At 36.5% G+C, this 19,803-nt stretch overlaps 5 protein-coding genes and 1 non-coding gene across 12 annotated transcripts; 3 read left to right on the top strand and 3 right to left on the bottom strand.

Annotated features, from left to right (window-relative positions):
• Nucleotides 1-1,642: 1,642 nt before the first annotated feature.
• On the bottom strand, nt 1,643-4,276 carry LOC112455532. Its single transcript, XM_025017506.1, has 2 exons — nt 3,969-4,276; nt 1,643-3,938 (listed from the first exon to the last, which is right to left on the bottom strand). Exon 2 carries the CDS (start codon nt 3,892-3,894, stop codon nt 2,698-2,700), a length of 1,197 nt encoding a protein of 398 aa, XP_024873274.1. The 5' UTR covers nt 3,895-3,938; nt 3,969-4,276; the 3' UTR covers nt 1,643-2,697.
• A 1,851-nt stretch (nt 4,277-6,127) lies between these two features.
• On the top strand, nt 6,128-7,645 carry LOC112455517 (60S ribosomal protein L24). Its single transcript, XM_025017486.1, has 5 exons — nt 6,128-6,232; nt 6,365-6,440; nt 6,597-6,682; nt 6,757-6,918; nt 7,472-7,645. The coding sequence occupies exons 1-5, from the start codon at nt 6,228-6,230 to the stop codon at nt 7,605-7,607; spliced, it is 465 nt and encodes a 154-aa protein (XP_024873254.1). The 5' UTR covers nt 6,128-6,227; the 3' UTR covers nt 7,608-7,645.
• LOC112455542 lies at nt 7,270-7,400 on the top strand. The gene has a single exon (XR_003040867.1). It is a non-coding gene; the product is annotated as a small nucleolar RNA SNORA79 (small nucleolar RNA).
• Nucleotides 7,646-7,734: 89 nt separating the features above from the next.
• Nucleotides 7,735-10,865, bottom strand: LOC112455516 (lambda-crystallin homolog). The gene is made up of 6 exons (XM_025017485.1): nt 10,695-10,865; nt 9,473-9,660; nt 9,024-9,232; nt 8,476-8,633; nt 8,231-8,373; nt 7,735-8,121 (listed from the first exon to the last, which is right to left on the bottom strand). The coding sequence occupies exons 1-6, from the start codon at nt 10,730-10,732 to the stop codon at nt 7,901-7,903; spliced, it is 957 nt and encodes a 318-aa protein (XP_024873253.1). The 5' UTR covers nt 10,733-10,865; the 3' UTR covers nt 7,735-7,900.
• A 686-nt stretch (nt 10,866-11,551) lies between these two features.
• LOC112455515 (nuclear factor NF-kappa-B p110 subunit) lies at nt 11,552-18,735 on the top strand. 7 transcript variants are annotated; one of them, XM_025017478.1, is made up of 20 exons: nt 11,552-11,901; nt 12,144-12,453; nt 12,545-13,162; nt 14,044-14,190; nt 14,363-14,517; nt 14,625-14,788; nt 14,878-15,016; nt 15,109-15,250; nt 15,523-15,627; nt 15,729-15,840; nt 15,983-16,110; nt 16,239-16,445; nt 16,524-16,594; nt 16,721-16,963; nt 17,040-17,163; nt 17,328-17,572; nt 17,658-17,813; nt 17,885-17,995; nt 18,114-18,356; nt 18,468-18,735. In XM_025017478.1, exons 3-20 carry the CDS (start codon nt 13,066-13,068, stop codon nt 18,576-18,578), a joined length of 2,700 nt encoding a protein of 899 aa, XP_024873246.1. In that variant the 5' UTR covers nt 11,552-11,901; nt 12,144-12,453; nt 12,545-13,065; the 3' UTR covers nt 18,579-18,735. The 7 variants fall into 7 exon arrangements, with proteins under 7 accessions (XP_024873246.1, XP_024873250.1, XP_024873245.1 ...); XM_025017482.1 differs by having other exon boundaries at nt 11,552-12,453; nt 12,545-12,857; XM_025017477.1 differs by having other exon boundaries at nt 11,552-12,453.
• Nucleotides 18,736-18,765: 30 nt separating this feature from the next.
• Nucleotides 18,766-19,800, bottom strand: LOC112455521 (FAD-dependent oxidoreductase domain-containing protein 1-like; the record flags this gene model as incomplete). Its single annotated transcript, XM_025017492.1, has 4 exons — nt 18,766-19,228; nt 19,337-19,490; nt 19,615-19,701; nt 19,787-19,800. Coding segments are annotated over 4 exons (510 nt in total), but the record flags the coding sequence as incomplete, so codon positions are not given.
• Nucleotides 19,801-19,803: the final 3 nt, after the last annotated feature.

Raw genomic sequence — 19,803 nt, 5'->3', positions numbered from 1 at the left:
AAACGGGGAGCACACACATCTGCACAACGCATAATGCGTAAGCATAAGAAAATTTAAGGTGGAAGCACATAAAATTGCAGGAGCCATGAACAGAAAGCAGAAGCCATATGCGCATGCGCTATGGTATCTGAAGAGCTCTAACAGATACCATCGCGCATGCGCATATGGCTTCTGCATTCTGCTCATGGCTCCTGCAATTTTATGTGCTTCCACCTTTATTGGTCTATTTCCTTAAGTCTTGTGTCCATGATGCTAGAACTGCGTCCGAGTTTCGGTTTAAACCAATGAAACTGCTGCTTTTCTGTAAGAGCTGCAAGTTGATTGGCTTAAACCAAAACTCGGACGCAGTTCTAAGGCCCGGTGTCCACGATGCAAGAACTGTGTCCAAGTTTCGGTTTAAGCCAATGAAACTGCTACTTTTCTGTAAGAGCTGCAAGTTGATTGGCTTAAACCAAAACTCGGACGCAGTTCTAGCATCGTGGACACAAGGCTTAACATCGTGGACACAAGGCTTTATGCACATGTGTATGGACCAATCAATTTTCTTATGCTTACGCATTATGCGTTGTGCAGAAGTGTGTGCTCCCCGCTTTACAAAAGTGAACAGATTTACTAGATTTCGACTAATAAAATCATAAATACCCTAGTGAATTTCCTCACTTTTGTAACTTTCACCTTAGGTCTGTTCTTTTTAACTTAACTTGTTGCGTCGTTCATCTTTACTCTTTTTCTCTCCAACGTGAAGAAAAAAAGAGAAAGGATGGAAGGTGCAACAAGTTTAGCTAAAAAGAACAGACCTCTTGTTTCAAGAACCGTAAAGGCCATTGCACGTTGCACGTAACAAAGTTTTAGTTATAATCGTAGGGCCGTAAGAAACTAGACCAATCACACTCGATTATTCTTTGAGCTCAAGGAGAATAATCGACTGTGATTGGTCAGCCGATTGCCAATCGCTCGTCACAATCCGCACCTCGCGCATGTTAGGTGCGAATAAATGCGTGTCGGGCCCCTTGGCCGCCAATCCATATAGCGCCAATCGCACGTGACGACCTGAAGTCACTTCCGGCGCTTCAAATTAATTGACGACAGCCTAGAGAAAGCTCCTTTATAAAAGAGCGTGCTTCGACGGAGAAGCTCTCTCGCTCGCAGTTCACCCGCAAGTATAATTCAAACCGCTTTAGTACACCGCCTAGAACTAACTTTCGCTCGAATACGAATTTAACTTCGCTATCTCGCTTCGCGAACACGCTTTTCGCTGCTTCTTGCACGCCGTACTCGCTTCTGTGCGCGCTATCTTTTACGGCTTATTAATTCCTTTGCTGAAAACAAACAAACTCTGTACATATTGTATAGATATTTATTTGGCTTTGTAATATACGGATTTTTGTGAACTTATTTTTTTGATGTTTTGTGAACTGCTTTTCCTCGTGCTTGTCCTTCTCGCGCTATCAATCGCGTATCCGCGCACTCTCGCACACAATTATTGAATTGTACGCCTTTACTATAACATATACAAACGTCAAGCTCCGAATTATCTATTTGCTTTTTGTTAAGTATGTACAAGCTTACGCATAAGCCTGGCCTCTAGATTTAAGTAGGGAAACTACACACTACTCGTGAATTCAAATGTAAAGAGATTGTGTATTCTGAATTTAACTCTTATTCCAAACTAGGTCTCATAGTCGATACATAAGTCGCATAATAAGGTATTGTACAAAATAATCAGCTGCATAAAATACAATGAAAAAGAATAATTATTAGAGAATAATTCTTTCTTGTGCATAATTCAATATTATTGTAATCTTGTATCAAACTCTTCTAAAGAAAGTAGATATCAAGTATCCTCATTTCTCGAAAATGTTGACGCAGTGTATTCCAGAATTAATCTATCTTAGAAAAAAGATCGTTCATGTTAAACACATTTTCAAAGCATATAGTACGAATAAATATCAATTAATATACAAGGAATAATCATAAATGAAGTAATGCGTCAATTAGCTGGTAATCAGGAAATAATCCTTCCAGAGATGAAGTGATTAAATAATATAAAATTATACATGTACTCGAAAGAGCAATAACTATCTTCTAAAAGAGATAAAGGATTATGCTAAGACAGCCTATTCTGAGTGTTTCTACAAATCGAATATAACGCACTTTTCAATATTAATTGACACATTAATTCAAGCAATACAGCAAATTATCCAATAAGTAATATACCGGTTTATAATCGAACTCAGTTGAAGATGAAGAGAGAATTCAATTAAGTAATAATTAATCATACGCAGATAATACGTTTTATCTTAATAACGCAAGAAATGTCAAAATTAACGGGAATGAACCACAATAGACGCAAGTATAACGCAGTATTCACTTGAATATCGAAATCACGTTTTTTTTTTGGTAATCTTGACAATGTAATTTTAAGTTATTATTTACAGAAAGAATAAATGATTATCCACGCGGGTTGCAACCACAAGAAAATTAACGAGAAGGAATTATACTGAGCTCAGTTTTCTACCATGGTAAACGAGGGCCCGCGATGCTTACAAGCCCTTTTTGAGCTTCCTTTACAGAATCCGCTCCTCCATGAAATTCGTTTAAATATCGTCCTTTTTACTTAATGGGAATTGCTAAAGGTAATAACTTTCCTTCTTCCTGCAGATAATCTAGTATCGTCTATCGATATTGGAAGACAAGTTAGCTTTGTCCTGACTCGGTAAGGCTGAACTGTTCTTGAGGCTCTGATTTTATATAGATTTGTCCTGACTCGGTAAGGCTGGACTGTTGTTGAGGCTCTGATTTTGTATCTTTAGTGCTAAAAGAAGTTTCTGTTCTGTGTATTGTTGTGTGGTGCTTTTTACTACATGTACGACAACGCTTAGTTACTTTACAATTCGCTACTCGGTGCTTCCCTAAACAATTGTAACATAATTTGTGTTTGGCTATGAGTGCCAACTTTTGAGCAATAGTCTCATTTATGTACTTAGGACATTTCACAATGAAATGTTTTTCTTTACAAATTGGACAAACCGATGTGTTAGACGAGGCATTATCGCCAGACGTTCCTTGGTAATGAGTTTTGGCCGTATTTCCTACTTGAGATTTTTCATGCGCCTGAAGGGAGAAAAGACGAGTAATCAAAAATTCGTTAAGCTCTTGCCACGAGGGAGGGATCTTTGATGACCCTAGTTTATTCTCCCAAGCTTTAACCGATTCTGAGTCTAACTTTTGTACCGTCATGAATACGAGAAAATCATCCCATTTGTCCACTGGTCGTTGTAACGTTTCTAATGTTCTGTAAATTTGAAGAACAGCAGTGTATAAATATTCTAGCTCGCTAGCCGATTCCTTTTTCATTGATTTTAGATTAACTAAAGACTGTAATGCCGTGTTAACTTGAAGTCTAGGATTGTCATAAAATGGCAAGTCTCTAAAATTGAGCCATTTTGACGGAGTACCGTCAAACGTCGGAATGTTAATTTGAAGGAGACGCGCATCCTGATATTGAGAAACGTTGGATATATGAGTATCCTGAGATCGAGATGGTGCAGACAAAGACCCTGCCAAATTTTGCTGGTCTGTACTGATACTAGACTTAATCTTTTCAACTGCTGCTACGTAATCCATGTGAGTCACGGAAAATAATTGATCCGTGAAATACGAGTGCGTTAGAATTAACTGCCTGTCTTCACTTGTAAGTTTAGCAACTGCCAGTAAAATGGCGTCATGATTTAAACTGAACCTCTTCCAATTTTCATCTAAGGAGGAAAGGTAACTATCTATTCTTTGTTTCGTAATTCCTGAGGACCCTTTTTTGATAAAATTATCATAAGTGTTAGCTATGTAATTACTCAACACGAGTTGTTGATTGATATGATCCATTATCGAATCCATTGTACTGATTGTAGATACCTATTGATATCAAACTCGAAATGATTCTGGCGGAATGCTTTTCACTTAACTCTGTTTATAAACTTTCGCGAAACTCGATGTGTCATTTCCCTCATCCGGACATCAAATGCAATAGTAACAGTATTCAGATCTCAGAATTGATTTCTACTTCAATCTTTGTATCCGGAATTACAAATCCGGAACTACAGATCCGGCTCTACAAATCCGGAATCACATATCCGGCTCAAAGGACCAATGTTAAGTACAAACTTACGCATAAGCCTGGCCTCTAGATTTAAGTAGGAAAACTATACACTACTCGTGAATTCGAATGTAAAGAAATTGTGTATTCTAGCTGAATTTAACTCCTATTCCAAACTAGGATTGTCTCATAGTCGATACATAAGTCGCATAATAAGGTATTGTACAAAATAATCAGCTGCATAAAATACAATGAAAAAGAATAATTATTAGAAAATAATCCTTTCTTGTGCAGAATTCAATATTGTGATCTTGTATCAAACTCCTCTAAAAAAAGTAGATATCAAGTATGCTCATTTCTCGAAAATGTTGACGTAGTCAAGTGTATTCCAGAATTAATCTATCTCAGAGAAAGGATCGTTCATGTTAAACACATTTTAAAAGCATGTAGTACGAATAAATATCAATGAATATACAAGGAATAATCATAAATGAAGTAATGCGTCAATTAGCTGGTAATCAGGAAATAATTCTTCCAGAGATGAAGTGATTAAATAATATAAAATTATTCATATACTCGAAAGAGCAATAACTATCTTAATTCTAAAAGAGATAAAGGATTACGCTAAGATAGCCTGTTCTGAGTGTTTCTACAAAACGAATATAACGCACTTTTCAATATTAATTGACACATTAATTTAAGCAATAAAGCAAATTATCTAATAAGTAATATAGCGGTTTATAATCGAACTCAGTTAAAGATGAAAAGAGAATTCAACGTTTTATCTTAATAACGCAAGAAATGTCAAAATTAACGGGATTGAACCACAATAAACGCAAGTATAACGCAGTATTCACGTGAATATCGGAATCACGTTTCTCTTTTGGTAATCTATCTCGACAATGTAATTTTAAGTTATTTACAAAAAAGATAAATGATTATCCACGCGGGTTGCAACCATAAGAAAATTAACGAGAAGGAATTATACTGAGCTCAGTTTTCTACCATGGTAACGAGGGCCCGCGATGCTTAGTCCTTTTAGATTGAAGACATCTCTCTCTTCTGTTGAGGAGGTATTCCTCGCATCGTTCTCTCGTGAAATCTGAAACCAAAAATCGAAACGATGAAAGGACCATAATGCTAAGACTCCATAGACGCGGAAACGCCGTGCGGTAGAGTGCGTTGACCAATCAGAAGGCTGCCGCAAGTCGCCTGCGGCAAAATCAAAATTTGTGATTGGTCAACGCACTCTGCCGCATGGCGTTTCCGCGTCTATGGAGTCTTAGCATAAGTCCATCATCTTACGCTGGACAACTATCTAGCGTCCACTTTGATGATTGATGGTTTAACAGAGATCGAAGGAAGTTACCTGCAAGCTGAGGCCTTCCTCGTATATTGAATATAATCCGTAAAAAGATTATCGCATTGAGCAAGCCCGAAAGGGCATTCTTCTGTTCCACAATTGCGGTCTCGTCCTTTGTTCGTGTGACGACGACGTCAATGGCGACGATCGACGATCGTTCTTCCTTTTACGTAGTTCGGACCGTGGGTATTTGGGTATCGTTTCTCTCAGCAGTATCGTAACAGCCTCGATCGACAATACTGACAACTCTCGGTTTTTTGTACAGTAACTCGAATATCGTAACGATTGCAATCACGTATCAATTCTCAACTCAATCAAACGAATCGTCTCGCAAAAAAGTGACGACGGACGATGATGCTGGACGATGCGGACGATTGACGAATGATGAATGCCAATGAATACTGAATGCTCGCTTGCCCGCTCGCACGGTCTTCTTCTTCTTCTTTAATTTCGTTAGCTCCTGCCTCTAACCGAGGACAATACGGCCAGTCGCTCGCACGGTCGTATCTCGCTCGCCGAGATGAGCATAGACTAAGAATGCATATGATGTTCATTTAATCGAGTCCTTCGGAAAGTGTTCTCTAATCTGATTGCTTCCGCCATTCTCACCTGAAAATGGCGGAACCAATCAGATTAGAGATATTCAACTGACAAGAACGCACCCTGCCGGTCCGACGGAGAACTCCGGTGTGAATCCGTCCGCCGTCGTAAGCGCGAAGCACGAGAGCGTCGGCCATTTTTATCGAGCGTGCTTCTCCGCGTCGTGTCAAGATGAAGTAAGTTGCGGTTTTTCCGTTGCGGAGATACGAATCCGATGCTTCCGATGCGATCCCGTCGTATTTACGACGGAAACGCGACGCGTTACGACAACGCGATGTCCGTAATTAATCCACATATGCTATTTCCAGGATCGGGTTGTGCGCGTACAGCGGGTACAAGATATACCCGGGCCATGGCAAGACCATGGTCAAAGTTGACGGAAAGGTGAGTATCGCCGGGATGGCGATGTAACGACGATGCAAGCGGAATAATCGGCGATCGTGGCCTTCCGTCGGGTTTCTCGATTATCGCGACGCGTCTCGTCTATCTCGCCTGTTGCACGTGTTGGCGTAACTAATCACTCCCTTCTCGCTTCCGCAGACTTTCACCTTCCTCAACTCGAAATGCGAGTCCGCTCATCTGATGAGGCGAAATCCTAGGAAAGTGACATGGACCGTTTTATACAGGTAAAGATAAAATCGGACTAACGTACAATTTTCTGAGGAACGTGGAATTAAGGGAGGCACAATTTGTCTTTCAGGCGTAAACACAAGAAGGGTCAGGAGGAAGAGCAGACCAAGAAGAGGACGAGGCGCACGCAGAAGTTCCAGCGTGCCATCGTCGGCGCTTCTCTCACAGATATCTTGGCTAAACGTAACATGAAGCCAGAGATTCGCAAAGCTCAGAGGGATCAGGCGATCAAGTATACATTCTTTCGATTATCTCTGTTTGTTAACTAAACAATTATTCGCTCTGAAGCAATTTGAAGTATAGGCCTGGATTCAAAGTGCACTTTTATTGATAAATGTGCACGTTTGTTTCTATAGTATAGGTAACATGAACTACAGCATCTCAGAAAAAAATGTGCATTTATCAATAAACGTACGTTCTGAAAAGGGGCCATGAAGCCTGTTCTTTTTAGCTGAGCTTGCATGGTTTTTCTTTTTTCTCCAATGTGAAAAGAAAAAGAGTGCAAGAAGTTCAGCTAAAAAGAACAAGCCTATATATCAAGTAGCAAGTATATACTTTTGCTCGAAGACAAACTGCATGCGATAGACATCTGTTCCTTTGACAAAGCTTCTTATGTTTCGTCAGATTTCAGAATGTCTTAAAACAAATCTGGATTACTTCACCCGGAACTGTATTTTCAATTACATTGTCTGGCTTTTGCGGATTCATACAATCAATATAATAGTATTATCTAATATTACGTCATAATTATGTTTTAACTGATTCGCTCGTTTTCCTTTTCTCAGGGCTGCGAAGGAACAAAAGAGAGCCGCGAAAGCAACGAAGAAGGCTGTTGCTCCTCCGAAAGCGAAACAAGCAGCAAAACAGAAGGTTGCCAAGGTGACGCAAAAAGCTGCACCTCGCGTTGGAGGAAAACGTTAAAGTCTGTAGCTATATAAATAAAGTAAAATATAATTCCATTTTGACTTATGTTTTTTATATTATCTTTACAATAAAGAAATAATTTCCAGATAGGCAAATAATATATGCATCTCCATTTGCGTTAATATGTAAGAATGAAATAATTTGCATTTAATTTATACAGTAGAAATGATACATTTTTTACATTTAAAAATTGGTACAATTTCGTGATAAAATTTACTGTATCACATATAGGTCTGTTTAAAAGATTTCAATGTTGGCACATCAATGGCATGTGTACAATATATCAATTTTTACTTTTTTATCTCATTTAACTCTTTCTTGAGGATGGACAGCTTTATCAAGGCGGTGTCTCGCCATGCGCGTCGTTCCTGCAACTTGTCGAGTGGGCACATCTCGTTCAACTCGTTGCTGATCTTGTCCGCCATCTCGCCCACGAATTTGGGCACCGGCCCGAAAGTCATGCTCGTATCATAGATCGATTTGCTATATGTTTCGCAGTACTTCTTCATTCCTACAAGACAATATGTCGCAACGTGAATTTCATCCCCGTGGAAAAATTCGCTTGATTTTTATGGTGATATATAACGACTCTTCGCATCCAGATGATGCGACTGGCTTACCTTCGGCATTCAGATGCGCGGCCTCGAAGGCACCGAGGAAAGCATAACGCATTCCGAGACCTTCGCTCATCACCGCGTCAATGTCCTTTGCGCTTAGTACTCCATCAGCTACCAATCTCCAAGCTTCGTTCAAGATTGCGTACCTGCCGATGTTGATTTCTTTATATGTGAAGTATCATGGTACAGTTGAACGATAAGAATCGTCCAAAAATGGCTTTATGCGGGCGAAACGTCCGATTACATACTGTATTCTATTGAGCGCAAAACCGTCGATCTCCTTGTTGAAGACAACGGGTTTCTGGCCGATCTCAGTCATGATAGCTTTTGTCTTCTCAGGAATATCAGGACGCGTCCACGGGGCTGGCACTATTTCCACAAGTGGTACATAATAAGGAGGATTCACCTATATTTGCAACACACAATAAGAGTTCTAATTATCAAAATAACTTATTTAAATAACAAATGTTTTTTTGTCTAATCTTGTTAATTCTTGAGTTATTACGAGATTGTCTTTTAGTCAGATTGAATTATTAGTATTAAAAAAAGTAAATATTTATTATTTGCATCAAAAGTTATATCTATAACTATAAATGCAATATATAATCTTATGTCTTGTAATATTTTACAATAAATCTTATAATAATTTTATAAATGTCTCTCTGTGATATGTAATATAAGTATGAATTTTTATATATAAATGTTAATCTCTGCTAATTCGATTTATAGCACAAAGATTTCGCAAAAAAAATCTGTAAATTATTTACTGTATTACAAGTAGTCTGAAAATACGTACAGGATGGGAGACGATAATCTGCTCGCGGTGTTTTAGCTTCTCGCTGAAAAGAGACGGGCGGAACGTGGACGTCGAAGATGACAAGATGACCTTGTCGTCGACGATCTTGTCGAGGTCGTTGTAGAGTTTCGTCTTTAACGGAAGATTTTCTGGCACGCATTCTTGGATCAGCTTCGCTCCCTTCACAGTCTCCGCCAAATTGGATGATCCTACAATCCAGATCCTTGATTAAATTCTACATGGAAAATGAAACTTTTCTGGAAAAACCATCCCGAAACCATCCTATCATATTAACGACGAGAAATGGATGTTATTGTAGATATCTCGCCCAACATCGCAATCATTGCATTTTACGTAATCGTTTCTGCGAAAGGACAATGGTTGTAGTAACAAAAAACTGCGGTAGTAATAGCTGTAGTAGTAAAGAGAAAAAAAATGGACAAACAGACCCTTTATCAGATTAAATTGCTGATCCGCCGTCAGTGCACCACGGAGAAGGCCGTCACTTTCGAGACGTTTCAACTGCTGACGGATGTCCTCTAATGCGCTCTTAATTTGATCCTGGATGACATCGTAAATGGTCACCTGATATCCTACGCTGGCGAAGAGCATCGCCCAGCTGCGCCCGATTAAGCCGCTGAAATACATATTAAGACAAATATAAAATGATAATCTTATGAAAAGGTACGAAATTTTTGCGATACTCCATTTCAAGTTTGCATTCTCGCGTGATATATTTTACTTATAAAATAGATATTTGTTGTAAGAATCATCATAAATGATCGCAAACGCGTCATTTTGTTAGATATAACTGTAAGAAACGTTGTTTACCGGCACTCCGCGCATTATCTTATCTCCGGATGAGTATAGCTTACGAAAAAGTGCAATTACTTAAGAATTTTGCAATCGCCCTTCTTGTAAAACATCGTTTGATGGCTTGGGAAAAAATCGATGGTACGATAGTAGATTAATAGATTAATAGAATGATAAAGTATCGGACGGTAATGCTGAATGAAATAAAAATTCACTGCTTTTATAGAACGCGCTAATAAATAATTAAAATTGAGAATAACAGTGCCTTTTAATGTATTCTTGAATGTTTTTCTTATTGCTCTTGAGAATACATATCGCGATTAGTAAAAAACACTACAATTTTCCTTTCTAAACTAACAGTCTCTGTGAATCAGCTGTGAAGGTCAAGTTTAACCGTTAAAGAACTACCTTTCTTTTATGTTCTATAAATATAATGTTATATGAATAAGAGTTAATTTTTATAAATAGAGATTTGTGCGGTGATTAGCTGTTTCGATCATTGTTGAAACGACAGTTTCAAGCAACTTTAATTGCACTCTTAGCACAACAATTCTTTTAAAGTAACTTGAAAAACGTTGAGCGATTAAAATGATGAGAGAAAAGCGATTTTCCGAATGATATTATAACCAATCCAATGTAAGGGACTTATAAACTTATCTATGTACGTTGCTAAAAAATAGTAATTGCTTATGCTCAATTACCGTGATTATTTGTTACAATAGATTAGTACCGAGTAATCAATTATCTATAAAAATCGCATTAATCGATGAACGTATTACACAATTATTACAGCTTGCCTGCTTGCAGTTTTATGTGAACAATCCAAATTCTAATTTAAATTACAGTTGATTACTTTACCTTCCAATGATCCCGATTTTTTCATTTTTAGCTGACATTGTTATCGTACGGGTTGATCCGATGTCTGCAGAGAAAGCGTTTCTGCGAGTCGTGTAACGAGTGGAATTTAACTCACGGACAGCTCAAAGGTGTCCAGAGAGATATATATATTTACGCTATCAGTCTCCCCACCATATGTATGCTAATCGAGGCTTGTACGATTATGACATACTGAAGGCGCTATCATAAACACACATTTACTACATCGTTATCTTGTAGAACATCATAGAACGTACATGTGAGCCAGCAGCTAAAAGTAAATTAATCAATCAACAGTCGCGCCTATTTTGTGAAAATTAAATGAATTTATTCCGGATAATTTCTTCCCAGGGTAAAAAAGCTTTCAAGTTCATTAAGCGCAGGATTATTTATGACCTATGTTGGTTAATTAATTAGTTAACAATTATAATTGTTTAATTACAATACGTAAATTAATAAGATTTTTTATTAATTAGAATTAATAAGATAAATTAATAACGTTTAAAAAGTTATTTTAATCCATCTTTTTTACTAACAATAAGATCGAGAATTTAATTGACTTTTAAAATTACGTGTATGATTATATTTCAGAATTTTCCGCTGTTACATAATAATAATTTTTCGTAATCTTTTATTCTTTGTTAAATAATTTTGAATTTTATTTCGATAAGCGTGGAATTTATCTGAGTATATACTATGTTTCAGCGCTTACTGATTAAGATAAGAGAGAAATCGATAGTGATGATGAATTTATGTTTAATATAAAAATTCGCTAAGTTAAAATTTAGTTGAATGAATTTTTCGAATATTCTATCTAATCTTCTATCTAATCTAATCTTTTCTATTCTAAAAATTTTCGAAAGACTATATAGTAAGAACAGGCATGTCAATGCTTGAAAGCGGAGAATAATTATCAAATAAAGATAAAACGAGAGAAAGGACATGTGACAGATAACTTTTTCAATAAGCACTAGTTGCTTTCCATTTACATCAAAACTCAGATAATTCTCACTTGTGACGTCATAACTCAGTTAAATGCACGTTCTTTTTGCATGCTGGCAAGTGAGATTCAACTGAGTTTTTATCCACAATCGAGACCATGTGCTTTAATGAATCTAATAAACTCGCATTAAAAGTGAGGCTAGGGACCTGTATTATTATACGATAGCTTTGTCAACAAAATAAGCAGGTAAATACAAAATGACATATCTTACCTGAGTATTAAATACTCACATAACCGAGTGACTCAGACCACTTGAGTGTAAATAGAAAACAACTACATGTTATTTTTTACTTTAGACTAAGTATACTTATTGTTTCTCTCTTTTTGCTTTAACAAAATCTTTACAATAAGTATTCTTTTAATAAAACTCTGTTTTACTTGTTCAACTTGAATCAGTTGTACTAATATTGGTATTATATATTTTACAGCACGAAGAAAAGATCAAGAGCTCGTACAAAGAATCAAGATGTAATTGACTACACTATTCGGGGTCAACTTCCCACATGAGTGTTTTAACTAATCGTTTATTTTATCTTCTCATAACGATCAATGAAGATAATTCCGGTAATTGAAACTTGGCAACAGGAAATATTGATAACGTGTGGAAATTTACAAGAAACTTCGCAGAAACTAAAACAGAATATCGCAAAAATCGGAATAAAAAGCAGGATCGGAGCGTGGCACGATGAACACAACTGCGTTTCGAAGGAGACTGAAATAAAAGAGAAGATAAATACTGTAATTATACGATTCGTGCAATCAATGAGTCTCGAATAATACTTTATATGCGGTTTTCAGAGCTCATATTCGACGTTGATATTTTGCGAAGTTTCAGGTAATACGCAAAATAAATGTGAGCCAAAATATTAGCTGCGTTTCAAGCGAAAATCAAGCCGTTTACTGGACTCGAGAGAATAGGAGCAGAGATTCCAAAGGATTTCTGAGTTTGTTGGGGTATCGCGCGACCCAGACCACGTCCCTAATCGCGGAAAATCTATGCATGCCGCGATGCAGCGTTGACGCGCGATTGGCCGACGTGCGTTGTGCCGTTTGCCGTTCTCGGGGAAGAACCGCCGGCTATCATCAAGGTTATATATCTTTGACGCATCCGGGAATTAAAGGCAGTTGATTATGCGCGTTTGGTGAGTAATAAGCTCGCGTTATCGCCGCGGCATTGCCGGGACGAGAGTGTCTGACACACGTCCTGACGGCGAGTCCAGTCGAGATCTACAAGTCTCCGGGTGACGACTCAGTGACAGCTCGCGTGACAGGCATCACGAGTATCACCGCACTCTGTCCGGTCCCGCTAATTCGCGAGAAGGGTTATCGTGAGGATAATCGTCCGCAGAGATGCCGGACGCTTACGAGAACATTAATATGGCGATGCGGAGCATGTTGACGACCGGCGTTACCGCGGATAATGAGGACCCGTACTACCAGTTTTACGGTAAAATGCGAGTGCGCGCTCTGGCGCCGCGCGCGCGTTTTGTCCTGCGTCTGCCAAACGTGCCAGACTGCCAGAAGAAACGTTAATTGAACTCTGACTCACCCACAATCGCATTGTTAATACGTCGGTTAATCGTAATCAGTTCCGTCGCTTGTTTCGGCACGCATTCCGGCGCGAGGTTGCGGGACATCTCCGCTTTTTACCGTAATCTCAAAACACACCTGACAGTTGTTTACATGTGACAAGGATTACTTTGATGTAAAAAGAAAACAATCGTGCTCTCCTTGTTTATCTGGCAGATTTTGCAAGTGACACTAGTGACAGTGGGTTTTTGTTTTCTGTTGCTGAACTAGTACAGCCAGTTTAGCAATAGAAAACAGACCTATATTGTTATAATTAGGGCCAGTTCCACAAACGTCAGTTAATTTTTAATTAATTCACTCCTCGTCTTTTCGTAACGTCCTCTTTAGAAAGAGACGAAGAGTGAGTTAACCTAAGATTAAAAGTTAACCGACGTTCGTGGAACTAGACCTAAAGTGTGCAGTGCCACATGGCCTTGAATATCTAAGCATTTTAGAAAATCTTTTGTCGCATCAATATTCCATATTTATATTTTATATTTTAAGATACTTATAAAATATTATGGACGAGAATGACGAGACAGGCACGTTCCAAAAGAATAAGTATTGTTGAGATATTAAAAAGAACTTGTGATGTTTTCGTATTTATGTATTGTGTATTAGTTAAAACGCGTCATATGGGTAGATTATTGTTTCATAATGCTATATATAATGACGTTTTTTTTATACATTATAATATGCTTTTTATACAAGATACATTAATTTTTATGATGTTATACATATGTGCCTTGCATCTTCCAGATTTAACATCAATGGACAGTACAGGTGTACTAAGTCCAATCAGCAGTTCTACATCTCAGGGAAATATGAGCGTTACGTCACCCATGTCGTCGTCCTCATCGCCTATGCATATCACAGATGATTATATTAATCTAACGAATGCAAAAGGTATACATTGCGATTTTAAATTGTCTCATCTAAGACGTAACTTACCCGTCTCTACGTATGCGTCTGAATTATACAAATGCAATATTTAATATTAACTTCTTGTATTTTAATGTTAGTGATAATTGTTTTGCATAGAGAATATAAATGTAACTTTTCTATTTAACTTGGTTAGTGACGATACTTGGCGAGGCATCTCTCAGTATCTTAACCCAGCCAGTGGATAAATTTAGATTTCGATACAAATCCGAAATGGCAGGGACACATGGGAGCCTACTGGGTACATATTACGGACGTAAACGAAATAAAAATACCGTACCTACAGTTAAGGTAAATATGCTGAATTTTGTATTACCAAAATAAAAATTAATATTGGTTGTCTAAACTAATTTCTCTTCATACATAAATGATATTATTATTATTATTTGTATTTTTAGTTAAATAATTTTCTGGATAAAGCGACAATACGTTGCACATTGGTTACAACTGATGAAGATCTCAGGATACCGCATGCTCATAGATTAGTGAGGCGAGTTGACGGTACGGATAAAGGGGATCCACATTATATAGAAGTTTCGCCTGAAAATGATTTTACAGCAGAGTACGTCTACATCTTCTAGCATTGCATAATTTCAAACATAATTTTTCTGTTTTATTCTTTAGTTAGCGTTATACATACTCCTATTTCAGATTTATTGGTATGGGTATCATACATACGGCGAGAAGACACATTAAGGACGAAATACTACGAAAACTGCGTGAGGAAGTTCTGGAGGAGCGCAAACGTTCAAATATAAACGCTACTCTCAGTTTACGCGACGACGCTCAGGTAGATTTTAATGCTGCTATATTTTTATTTTTTTTACTTAAAACAAATTAAATTGAATACGCTCTTCAAAACGTATCTTACAATGATTACAGATTAGAGCCGACGTAGAACAGTATCAGAAAGTTATAAACTTAAACAGTGTTGCTCTTTGTTTCCAAGGATTTATCAAAGATGTACATAATATTATGAGACCGATTACAGCACCGGTTTATAGCAACCCAATCAATAATTTGAGTAAGTTTAAATAATTTATTGATAAAGTTTTTAAAGAAAAGTATATCAAGGTTCTGACTTTATACTTTTGTACTATATATAGTACACGCTTACTGACGAAAGTTATAAGTTATATAATTTTTCTTTTTAACGTATATATTTTAGGAAATAAAAAATATATAATTTTCTTAAAAAACACTTTTGTTTCCTAATTCCTAACTTTTGTCAGTAAATGTATGAACAATAAAAAGTCATTTTCATCGACTAAAGAAACCCTAATGTTATTTTAACAGAAAGTGCATTAACTGGAGAACTTAAGATATGCAGAATTGACAAATTTACTAGCAGCTGTGAAGGTGGTGAAGAGGTGTTCATACTTGTGGAGAAAGTTTCAAAAAGTAAGTGTTGCTGACTTAGCATTAGATAAATATGCCTTGCCCATAAACAATGTACGTTGTATGTACGTACATATTGATGAAAAATACGCATTATATTACAGAAAACATAAAGATAAAATTCTTTGAGATCGACGAAGACGACACTGAAACCTGGATCGATTATGGTCGTTTCTCGGAACTGGATGTACATCATCAATATGCCGTGGCATTTCGGTACGTATTACATGTGATTTAGCAACTTATATATATATATATATATATATATATATATATATATATATAAGTATTCTTAAATTAACTTAAATATTTTTCCGTCCTTACACAACGTATATGATTGATCGTGCTGTATTTCTAGAACTCCACCGTACAAGGATCGAAGTATCACTTCTCCAAGGGAAGTCTTCATACAGCTAGAACGTCCTTCAGATGCAGCTTGTTCAGAACCAATCAAGTTCACGTATAAGCCGAGTGACCGCATATTAGGTGAGTTGATAGTAAAGTTAAATATTCTTAGTTATGATTTATTATGTTTTTCCTTTTTATCTCTTTTGTTTTGCCTTTTTCTCCTATATTTTTTTAAATTTAATTTCTCAAAATTTTTGCAATTCTAGGTAGGAAGAGAACGCGAGTCTCTCATTCAAATAGCGCGGAATTGGCGCAAGCGACATTTAACAATGATATGTTTTTAACGAATCCACTAACAAATACGTCCTCAAACAACGAAAGCAATGAAATGTCTAAAGAACTAAAAAAGATGTTAGATGACAGATGTTCTTCTAGTGAGTTCCGCGAGTTTGTCGAACATATAAATTCAGATGGTAAGTGCCCTTTTATGCGAACAAAAAAGCTTATTTAAAAATCATAATATATAAAAAACTTATTATTGTTCAAATTAGATCTCATGTTGTACGAGAAATTGTTACAAAGCGAAGAGAAGTTAACTTATGATAGTGCGCCGAATAAAAAGGCAAGTATTAGTTTCATTGTATGTGTCTTAAAAACAAATTTATTTATAGCAATTCATTATAGCAATCTCTATTGCTGTTGCATCATTATTGTATGTTAATCAAATTTGTATTTTATGTTTTTACAGGACGACAAATTGTTTGCGAAAGACATTATTATCGAGATGATGCAGAATATCAGAATGAAGCCAAATAAAGTGAAAGATATTATTAAAAACTCGCTTAAAGACAGAACAACTTACGGAGATACGCCATTGCACTGTGCGCTCCGATATGGACAAAAGGATAATGTAAAACGAATCTTAATGTTTTTGAGCACTCTACATTCAGATGCTGAAGAGTTAGTGAATATTCAAAACAGTTCTGGAAAGGTAAATTTTTTCGATATTATTATACTCTATTTTTTATTTAATTATAACAATTTCAATGTATCACATTATATTATAGAGTCCGCTGCATTATGCTATCTCGCAAGATCAACCGGAAGTTACAAGAGCATTACTCATGCTTGGTGCAGATCCAAATATAACTGATCATTACGGACAAATGCCGTTACACAGAGCTGTAAAGTGTATGTATTAATTTAAGGGTATTTAAAACAAATGTGATGAATTAATATGAATATTTGACGAAATATTTCGGTTCAATAGTAGAGATAAAACGTAACAGTTGCGTAACAAATAATACATAATAATTTTATCTTATTTATACATTTACATAGAGTTATAATTTTAGTTCCAGAAGCGGAAGGAAACATTGATGTTTTATTACGTGAAAAAGACGTCAACATCGAAGCAAATACGGATTTAGGATGGACACCTTTGCAATTAGCTGCCAAAGCGGGCTCTTATCATGCAGTGCGTGCTCTCGTGAAAGCTGGCGCAGACGTAAATAGTGCTGACATGACCTACGGAAGAACTGCCTTACATATAGCAGTCGAAGGAGGCCATAAACACATTGTCGAGTACCTGTTAAGACACGTAGGATTGAATATTAATTGAAAATGCATCTTTTTTTTATATATAAAAAATCGTGTTATACTAATACTCTTAATTCTCCAAGCAGACCAAAATAGACGTAAACATGAGGAACTTTAGTGGAAATACGGCGCTACACACCGCAATAGTTATACCAGGAACGAATGCCAAAGAGATATGTGCCCTTTTATTGACATACGGCGCTGATCCGCACTTACGGAATTTTGATCGTGAATCGTGTACCGTACGTATAATTGCTTACTGTTAGTATCTTGTGTTGTCAATTTTTCTTAAACTTGATTGTTTTTATGATAGATTGAGGAGGAGCCGTTGGAAGATATAAAAACCGAAGTACAGTCGGAAGATGAAAATATAGAAGAATGCACCGGGCAATCATCTTTTGACTTGGCCTCAAACATGCCAGATGTACGGAAAACATTTCATGTATCTTGTAAAATACATTTATCAATTTTATCATTTATCTTATCTGTTATCATTATCAATAGAAACGTATTTATCATTAAGAAAAAATGCGTTGTTGCAGATCTTGAAACTCGTTTCTGGTCAAAATGACATATTAGTAGACGACACAATTAAAGAGGAAAATATAGACGACACGCAGAAAGTGTGGATGGATTCAGAGGAGGAAAAGCAATTAGCAAGCATTCTGGACGTGACAAAGGGATGGAGAAAATTGGCGCAGCATTTTAACTTCGAGTACTTACTGAATATTTGTGAACAGAGCTCATCATCTAATTCGACGTTGCTCCTCTTGAATTTTATTGCTGTAAGATTTTCATTTTCTCATCGAATATTTCGCGCGTTTTTTTGCATTCTTTCGAACGTATGTTCTCATCGACATAAATCATTGAACTGTGTAATTTTTACTTCTTTGTAGATACAAACCAATACATCTCTCAGCGAATTGCGAGATGTATTACAGAATATAGGCGAAGAAGTTGCTGCGGCATACATGGATGAAGTTTTAGCTGTGAAACGTGAAACTTGAGTCGCGTACTTTTAACCTGATCACATATTGAATCATTTTGTGTGTACAGTTACATAGTTTATATAATACCATTGTAAATTAAGCTGCGAAATTACAATTATAAAAATTGCAAAATGCCATTGTAAAAATTGCATTTTAATAAAATTTTTGCATTTAAGTATTTTTATTATTAAAAAGATACCTGTTCAAGTTTTATAATAATTATATTTACAAATTTACATGATACATGGGGTCTGTTTTCTGTTACTGAACTGGCTGCACTAGTTCAGAGTTTATCTTTTTTACTCCACATTGGAAGGAAAAAGATAAACTCTGAACTAGTGCAGCCAGTTCAGTATAACAGATCAATAATACAATCAAGTACAAGAAAAAGATGATTGTTATTTCTCTACTACTTAAAAGACGCTAGCTTCTCTTATAGGTTCCGACTTTAAGAATCTGTCGAAACTCAGTTTGGATAAATCTATAGTCAGAAAACGTTCATGAAAAATCAGCTCTGATATCGCACGTCCCACTGCTGGTGCCTTCTGAATGCCATGTCCGCTAAAACCAGTCGCTATGTATACATGGTGATGAAAAGGATGCTGACCGATAATACCGTTTTCGTCGAAAGTATTGTATTCGTAGTATCCAGCCCATGAAGATTTCACCTGATACATAATGATAGAATATACATCATCAGAAAAAGAAGCAATTATAATTTCAACATTTTTACAGAATTATAAGTATTTTATGTCAATAATGAAAAGTATACGTACCTTCAAGTTTTCAAATCTCGGTACTCTGTGAGCGAGTAAAGGCCACACTCTATTGTCGAAAAATTCGTGATCGACATCCAAGTTCTCGATCGACGGCTCTTCGTTTGATTCTGGTGATTTTCCACAGATATAATTACCTCCTAAACCATCCCGTCTGGAAGTTATTTCATTTACATTTTATAAAAATTGTATTATAATAATTTATATTCGTTTACTTTTATTAAGTCTTTATTTGTAAAAGAATATATGTTACATCTCAGAAGTATTTAGACTCATACCTGAAATATGCACCACTGGAGTCAATCGTTAAAGGTGTGTTTAAACCAGGTCCGTCAGGACAATGAAAACAATATACATATCTCTTTCTGTAAGAAAAAACCATTCGATAATAATAAAGATACAGAGGCAAAAAGTAACAAAAATCGATTTTTTCCGCATTAATAAAATTACCTAGGTACAACTGGTAA

This window comes from Temnothorax curvispinosus, unplaced genomic scaffold (assembly GCF_003070985.1).
Source record: "Temnothorax curvispinosus isolate PA1 unplaced genomic scaffold, ASM307098v1 QBEX01006162.1, whole genome shotgun sequence".
Lineage (NCBI taxonomy): Eukaryota > Metazoa > Arthropoda > Insecta > Hymenoptera > Formicidae > Temnothorax > Temnothorax curvispinosus.
This window is presented reverse-complemented; position numbering and strand designations above follow the sequence as displayed.

Coding starts and splice junctions, on each gene's coding strand:
- LOC112455532 (XM_025017506.1), bottom strand. CDS start 3,894: ATGGATTCGATAATGGATCATATCAATCAACAACTCGTGTTGAGTAAT.
- LOC112455517 (XM_025017486.1), top strand. Junction 6,683..6,756: donor ACATGGACCGTTTTATACAG/GTAAAGATAAAA, acceptor TTTGTCTTTCAG/GCGTAAACACAAGAAGGGTC. Junction 6,919..7,471: donor CAGAGGGATCAGGCGATCAA/GTATACATTCTT, acceptor TCCTTTTCTCAG/GGCTGCGAAGGAACAAAAGA.
- LOC112455516 (XM_025017485.1), bottom strand. CDS start 10,732: ATGTCAGCTAAAAATGAAAAAATCGGGATCATTGGAAG. Junction 9,661..10,694: donor AAAATCGGGATCATTGGAAG/GTAAAGTAATCA, acceptor TATGTATTTCAG/CGGCTTAATCGGGCGCAGCT. Junction 8,122..8,230: donor CGCGCATCTGAATGCCGAAG/GTAAGCCAGTCG, acceptor ATTGTCTTGTAG/GAATGAAGAAGTACTGCGAA.
- LOC112455515 (XM_025017478.1), top strand. CDS start 13,066: ATGCCGGACGCTTACGAGAACATTAATATGGCGATGCGGAGCATGTTG. Junction 15,251..15,522: donor CAACCCAATCAATAATTTGA/GTAAGTTTAAAT, acceptor TTATTTTAACAG/AAAGTGCATTAACTGGAGAA. Junction 17,996..18,113: donor TGGCCTCAAACATGCCAGAT/GTACGGAAAACA, acceptor GCGTTGTTGCAG/ATCTTGAAACTCGTTTCTGG.